We start from the raw sequence: 7415 nt of genomic DNA, 5'->3' as shown, positions 1-7415 counted from the left end.
TTTTTTTAGGGTTATGGTGGAGGTAGGGATGCCATGTTACATCACGTGAAAATCCGAATTTACAGATCACAATAGCAAGGATGAAAGAACCAACAATAAGAATACCGTTGTTATATGCAATTAATTAACACAGAGAATGGTATAGACTATAGACTAAGAAGTCAACAGGATTATAGATAGTCCAAACAACGTCTTTGTTGGGTCTTGGGGACACATCTGGAAAAACCCAAACCAGCTGAATGATAGCATTATATTTTACCTACCTACACTTTTTTTTCTGGTCATCTGTAACTTAAAAAAAACATTTGTAAATATCAGAAAGAAACCCAATAACTATAAACTATATAAGCCCTTTTCAGCTTAACAAGAAAAGATTAAATTAGAATGAAAACACTGGCATCTCAACAAAAAGCAAAATGTCTACTAAAAAGTGAACTCAATATTGAGTAAAGATATAAAATTCTATGGGTATTAATGCAGCTCCCTTTACAACTAAAAGTGTGCATCATTTGGATAAAAATTTAGGTCACTTCTTAACATTGAAAGTATAGACGAAAAGTAGTTTGACCTCATGGAAAAAAAAATATTCTACTCAAATGACAGTCTGGATAGGGACCAGTCAGTCTCACATAAAGAAAAAAGAAGACAAGCTTGTGCAATAAAAGTATTGCTGTGTGTCATAACAAAGCACTTACTCATGATCTCTTTACTTCAACTAAAATAAAGGTATTGATTATTTTATGCACTCAAAAAAGTAGGAGACATTTAGCTGTTGTTATCTGATATTCATATTGCATATTGTATTATATTTCATTTCCTTTCTTCTTTCAACTTGTACACCAAGCAAAGCATCTGCATCCTTCAACTAGAGCCTAGAGGGCAGGAATATCTTTACTTTCAAACCAGAAACACGAAATATAGAGTAAAGTGAAGTAGTCAGCTTTCTCGGATCCCAAAGAACGAGGCCAAACAAATTCATTTTCTGATTTAACAATCATGTTCAAGTCTTCAAAATGGAAAAAGGAGAAGATCAAAGCTGTATTTCAAATGCAGTTTCAGGTAACACAGGTATGCTAACAGGATGGTTAAAAATTGCTTTGTTCACTTTCTTCTCAAATGCTGTTATCTGCATATAGGAAGCATTGATTCGATATAAGCTAATGAAGTATAATTGAGAATTTGATCTCACTGAGCTTACAAATCTCTCAAACATGATGATTTCAGGTGCCTAAGCTAAAAGCGAAAAAACTGATGATTTCACTAGTTCCGGCAGACGCTGGAAAGCCGACAGTGAGACTAGGAAAAACAGCAATTGTGGAAGGAACCTGTTCATGGGAAAATCCTATTTACGAGACAGTGAAATTAATCAGGGATCCAAAAACAGGAAAATTTAAACAAAACATTTACTACTTTGCTGTGGCATCTGTAAGTAACAGAAATGCAATCTCCATGTATGCTCTGACCACCTTACGGTTGGAACATTTGCTCACTACTCATCGACATGATGTCATCTCAGGGATCATCAAAATCAGGTTTTCTGGGAGAAGTTGGTCTTGATTTTGCAGATTTGGTAGAGGCAACTGAAAGCTTAGTAGTATCCCTACCCCTAATGCCACTGGAGACTGGTGCGATTTTGCATGTATGTCCTCTCTCTCCTCTCCACAACACACACACACATACATACATACAAACTCTTCCATGGTAGAGGACTTCTGACATGACTGCTGATCAAGGTTTACAACTTCCTTACTCGACACCTCAAATGGGAAAGGAAACAGAAAATAGATAGTATTAGAATTGGAACTTTGTCATAATGTTTGCTAACTGTGAAGTCCCAAATTGGTTGAGGGGAATGGGTTATGGTCTTTTTATATGGTCTTAGGCAACCTTCCCTCATGAGCAATCTTTTTGGGTCGAATAAGGTTCAATATCCATTTCTTAACATAGTAGCAAAGCCAAACCCAGCAATCCCTATTATTGTGTTTCTCAATGTTAGGCCCCCGTAATCCATGCTCCAATTGAGTTCAGAGCATGTGGGGGAGGTTAAGTTCAACATTGGTTGAGGGAATGGATTGTGGTCTACTTATGTCTTAGGGAATCCTCACCCTCATGAGCTATCTTTTGAGGTTAAATTGAACTCAAAGTCCATTTCTTATTACTAACAAAGTAAAAAAAAGTTTTTTATGTTTAACTATGTTAGTCTAAGATATATATATATGAAACAGGTCGCAGTACAGAATATGCAAGGAGCTCAGGAAATCAGGTGATTTAGCATCAATACCACGCTAAACATGCTATCAATCTGGCTTCAGTTATCTACAAATTTGGATACTAAAGTAGTGTTTTAACAAAATAATTTCAGGCCTACTGAAGATAGTGCTATTTCAAGGACTGATTCTCTAGATCAAAGCTTTGAAACAGAACTAGGAAGCAATGGCCACTATGGAAACGGACATTGTACGTCTACTGAAGTAAGGTCTCATATTTATGTACTTTTGCATTTCTTCATTTTACTGCATACAGTATTATCTATTCCACAACCAATGTGGGACTCTAACAACTCTAACACCCCTTTCATGCCCAAGCCCAACTAGAACGTGGACCGGGAGCCCAAATAGCTTTGATACCATGAAAAGATATGGCACTTGGACCTAACTCAATCCCAAAAGCTAACTCATGAGGTAGGATTGTCCAAGTCCATATAAGCAAACCATCAGTCCATTCGTCAACCACCGTGGGACTCTAACCCACTCTAAGAAATACAATTGGGAAGAAGACAAAACATAGAACAGCAAAGTTTGGGAATTGAGCTTCTCTATTTACAGCTGAATGCTTCAATCAAGCCCTCAGAGTTTGGAGTAATATTTACTTCGATTAAAACCCTTGTGGCATGGCTATCAGCCTACCACTGTAAAGATTCACTTCTCAAATAACAGTAACACAACTTCTGATGTAGTTCTTAACTTTTTATCTTTATAAATGATCTAGAGGCAATACAAATCGAATTGGCACCTTTATACAAACTGTTGTGAAATATCCCTTAAATCCTTCAACATGTGTAACTGGTCTGAGGTTCGCTAGTGGAGTGAACATTGGTTACAAGAAAGAGGACTGATTTAAGTTTCCAATACATGTAAAGAATCTGAATAAAGTCTTATGTGATGGGTTTTGCCAAAACCATTATAAACACTTTTGGAACTTTTCTACAAATATAAAAATGGGAACGTTGTGAATCTCTAACAACAATATCACTTATTGATACACTCAAATTATTTCAAGGATGGTTTTCTATGTTGTCTTCTTTTCATCAGCTAGAAATGAAAAATCCCCTATGCTTATATTTACTTTAACTTCACAGATTTTCCAATAGAAAATTTCATGACTCATTTGAGAGACGCTAAAATGCAGATGACAAAGGCAATCAAATACAACAATTTGGATAGAGTCAAATGTGGGGTGTAATCCCTCGGTTTCGATACATCTTGCCAGTGTTGTCCTAGTCAGATAGAATACCACTTTAAACATGTTCATGCTTCAGAGAAACTATTTGTATCTCGTAGCTGCATCTTGCAATTAAGCTTTTTTTATTATTTTCCACAGGATGAAGAGTTGAATGAAACATTTCATTATTCCAAGCAAAATAGTATCCCACGGGATCCTCAACCAAAAAACAGTCTTGTGAAACAGTTCACCTCACAAAATGCAATTAATCCCCTTGAAAGACATCTACATCAGAGATCATCCACAGATTGCTCGCTTGGCTCTGATTTAGATGGGAGTGTAACTGATACAACACACAAATCAGAGGAGGATCTTCTGAGAGACACTGCCCAAGAAACTTCAAGTAACAGTTTTGAGTCCATGAAAAATAAGATCATAATGCTCGAGCGTCAGGCAGAATTGTCAGAAATGGAACTACAGACACTCAGAAAGCAAATTGTGAAAGAAACCAAAAGGGCACAGGAACAGTCAAGACAAATTTCTAATCTAAAAGAAGAGAGAGATGTTCTTAAAATCAAATGTGAGAAACTTAAACTGAGATGTACAGATGAGGTGGATGCAGTAGCTTCAGATAATGCAGGAGCAGATGACAAAAAATCGACAGCTCTATTGGAAGAAATCAGGCATAAACTTCAGAAAGAGAAGAACTTCAATAGCAAATTGATGCTGAAGCTGCAAAAGACGGAAGACTCAAATTCTGAATTGATTCTTACAGTAAGAGATCTCAACAAAATGTTGGACCAGAAAGATAAGGATATTTCGTATCTTTCTGAAAAAGTTAGGTCCAATAAGGATTTGCTAGAGGCCGCTGCGGAGAGAACCCAACTAAAGATTGGTCAGAATGAAGATAGAAAAGCTAAGGAGCTTAAATTTGCAGATGTATCTCAATCACTGAAGCAGACAATTGAAAAATTACAGGATGAAATAGAGGTCTACAAGAAAGACAGCAATGAAATGAAAGCACAGATGGACCAGCTTGAAAGCCATTGCCAAGTGTTGGAAAATGAAATAGAGGTCTACAAGAAAGACAACAATGAAATGAAAGCACAGATGGACCAGCTTGAAAGCCATTGCCAAGTGTTGGAAGATGAAATAGAGGTCTACAAGAGAGATAACAATAAAATGAAAGCACTAATGGACCAGCTTGAAAGCCATTGCCAAGTATTGGAAAAGGAAAATGATGATATTAATCATAACCTAGAGCAATGTGAGCTGCAAAACCTGAAAACACAACAAGAACACTCAGAATCTTTAGCCTCTATAAAGCACTTTAAACTCCAGGTGGAGAGACTGGAGGAAGAAATGAAAACACAAACGTCACAGTACTCAAAATCATTGGATACAATAAACGAACTTGAAACACATGTTTCAATGCTGGAGAAAGAACTGGAAACACAGTCGCAGGAATTTGAAGAACATCTGGAAGCAGTCACCCAAGCCAAAGTAAAGCAGGAGCAGAGGGCGATAAAAGCAGAGGAAGGATTGAGAAGGGCAAGGTGGAGTAATGCTAAGGCAGCTCAGAAACTTCAGGAAGAATTAAAAAGACTATCAGATGAAATGACATTGAAGATTGATGAGAAAGAAGAACTGGTCAATGATGCAGTGACGGAAGCAACTGTTCTGCGTGAGGAGAACAAAATTTTAGAGGAATTACTGCAGAAATCTGAAGAAGAACTTAAATCAACAAAAGAACATTATGAAAGAGAAGTTCTTGAATTGAAAGCTTCATCAATGGAGATAGGAAGGCTAAATCTAGCAGGGTCAGAGCACTGCAAACAAATGGAGCATAGAGAAAAAGTCGGATATGATACGGAGCAAATGGAAAAATCAACTGCTGAAATAGAGGTAGAGCAAAAATTGACCATGCAAAAGGAATTGGAGAGGGAACTAGCTTCAGTGAGGAGGGAAGCAGAAATGTTTCTGGAGGAATTGATTCCCTTGAGGACTGAAGTGGATGAAAAGAAGATAATTGAAGAAACCTTACAATCAGAAGTAGAGAAACTACACCTACAGAATGACGAAATGAGATGCAGTACAAATCAACTGAAGTTGGAGAATGAGAACCTGATGAAGCTGGTGCTCAAATTACAGGAACAGGTACTTTGCATTAATAAAAAAGTTAGACATTTAAAACTTTATGGGATTACTCATTAAATTATAGAAGACCTGAAAAGAGAAGAAACTGTTTCTCTTAATGCTCTAATGTATCCCTTTCTTCAACAATGATATTCAATGCCTAGAGGTGAATTAAATTCAAAGAATCATAATGATGACTTTCACTAACTCTAGGTAGTATAAGCATTCATCAGGTTGATAGAAAATTCTCTCTCATTTTTTTATGATACACATCCTTTTTAGATACTACTACAAATACTGATAACCTACAGACGTTTTGCATGTTCCAAAAGTCCATATTCACAGAACAGGTTCGTATATAAGTATGAAGTCAATGTTCCTGTAGAGCTTCAACAAACTTAACAATTCTTAGTACCTTAATCTTTCTTCTACAACTATAAATATTGCATGAAAGCAAAATCGTATTTCATCATCATCCAAGTTAAATTGTCAATTCATATAGAACAAAGAGAGTCCATTAAAAACCATTAAACCATTGACCTAGATTTGAAGTAACATATTCACAGACATAAGGAGTTGATTCCACTGAACACCAACTTGTTGACATTTCTGTCAAGTTTTCTACACCTAAGATTCCTGTATTCTCATTCGAGTTTTTGACTCCGATTAGCAAAAGACTCACAAAAAGGCTTCAGAAAGCATCACTATATTTCTAAAGGAACTGCTGATCTTGACATACAGGAGGATGAACCACCTGAAGAAGCAACTCAGGATAGTATTGTAGCTGGAGGAAGAAAATGTATGGGGAAGAACATTCATCACCAAGGAAATGGCTTTACAGAAGGAGGAATTGTGCAGAATGGATCAAGAAAAATTGCTAATATAACAAGGTAAACCAATAGAACTTTTACTGAACCATTGCAGCATTGCTAGCATCTATTCAAACAAATTTGTCAACAGTGAGAAACTGCAGTTATATGGAAGGATAAAGAAGAAAAAGAATTTAATTTTATATTCCTTCTGCAGAAGAGAAGTTGATTCAGGAAGAGTGGCAGAAACGATCAATGGTCAATCCCAAAATATACATGATCCTGAAGAATTACGAGGTCAAGTAGCTTTATTGACTGAGAGAAACAAACACATGGAGCATGAATTGAAGGACATGCAAGAAAGATATTCAGAAATAAGTCTTAAATTTGCAGAGGTAGAAGGTGAAAGGCAACAACTTGTCATGGCTTTGCGCAATTTTAAAAATGGAAAGAGGTAGTAGTTTTCCAACTGGTATATGATCCACTCATTAGATTTGCGCAAGTCAACCTTCTGTAGAAGGTAAATGAAGCAGTGGAAAATAAGGTTTAAAAAAGTAGATTCCCTGGCAATAAGAAGATGCTTCAAATCCTCAAACTTTCAACTTCCAGGTCATAGACAAGAAACCTGTCAGAATATCTTGTGATCATTATCTTCCATTCATTTTTGGCCAGCACAATATGACTACTTACTAGATTATTTGCGAGCAGTATATCCAGGTTTCATTCTTCTGTAAAATTTTACACAGGATCTGAAGATCAGTTGATAATGTTCACAAATTATTCACATAATAGAAATGTAAAAGTATGTTTACTTTCCTGTACATAGCAGATATTATTTTGGGATAGACAAAGAAAAACTAGTATGAGTCTAGAAGCAAGTTATTCAAGCTTAAAACGTGGTCCTTTACCATGATCATGCATGGTCATGGTCATTAATTTCAGATACTACTGATGCAGCTGGTCAATTTATCAATGCAAATTAGGCTGCACATAATCCACGTGGTAGTGGTGGTACCTCCCACCACCCCC

General features: G+C 36.5%; 1 protein-coding gene across 1 annotated transcript; it reads left to right on the top strand.

The window, feature by feature from the left end:
- The first annotated feature begins 376 nt into the window (after positions 1–376).
- On the top strand, positions 377–7201 carry LOC102595671 (early endosome antigen 1). Its single transcript, XM_006353242.2, has 8 exons — positions 377–1068; positions 1225–1425; positions 1517–1639; positions 2226–2263; positions 2363–2471; positions 3601–5598; positions 6319–6467; positions 6604–7201. The coding sequence occupies exons 1-8, from the start codon at positions 997–999 to the stop codon at positions 6842–6844; spliced, it is 2931 nt and encodes a 976-aa protein (XP_006353304.1). The 5' UTR covers positions 377–996; the 3' UTR covers positions 6845–7201.
- The last annotated feature ends 214 nt before the right edge of the window (positions 7202–7415 follow it).

This window comes from Solanum tuberosum, unplaced genomic scaffold (genome assembly GCF_000226075.1).
Source record: "Solanum tuberosum cultivar DM 1-3 516 R44 unplaced genomic scaffold, SolTub_3.0 scf00154, whole genome shotgun sequence".
Classification (NCBI taxonomy): Eukaryota; Viridiplantae; Streptophyta; class Magnoliopsida; order Solanales; family Solanaceae; genus Solanum; species Solanum tuberosum.
The sequence above is the reverse complement of the archived record's forward strand: the minus strand, read 5'-3'. Positions and strand labels throughout refer to the sequence as shown.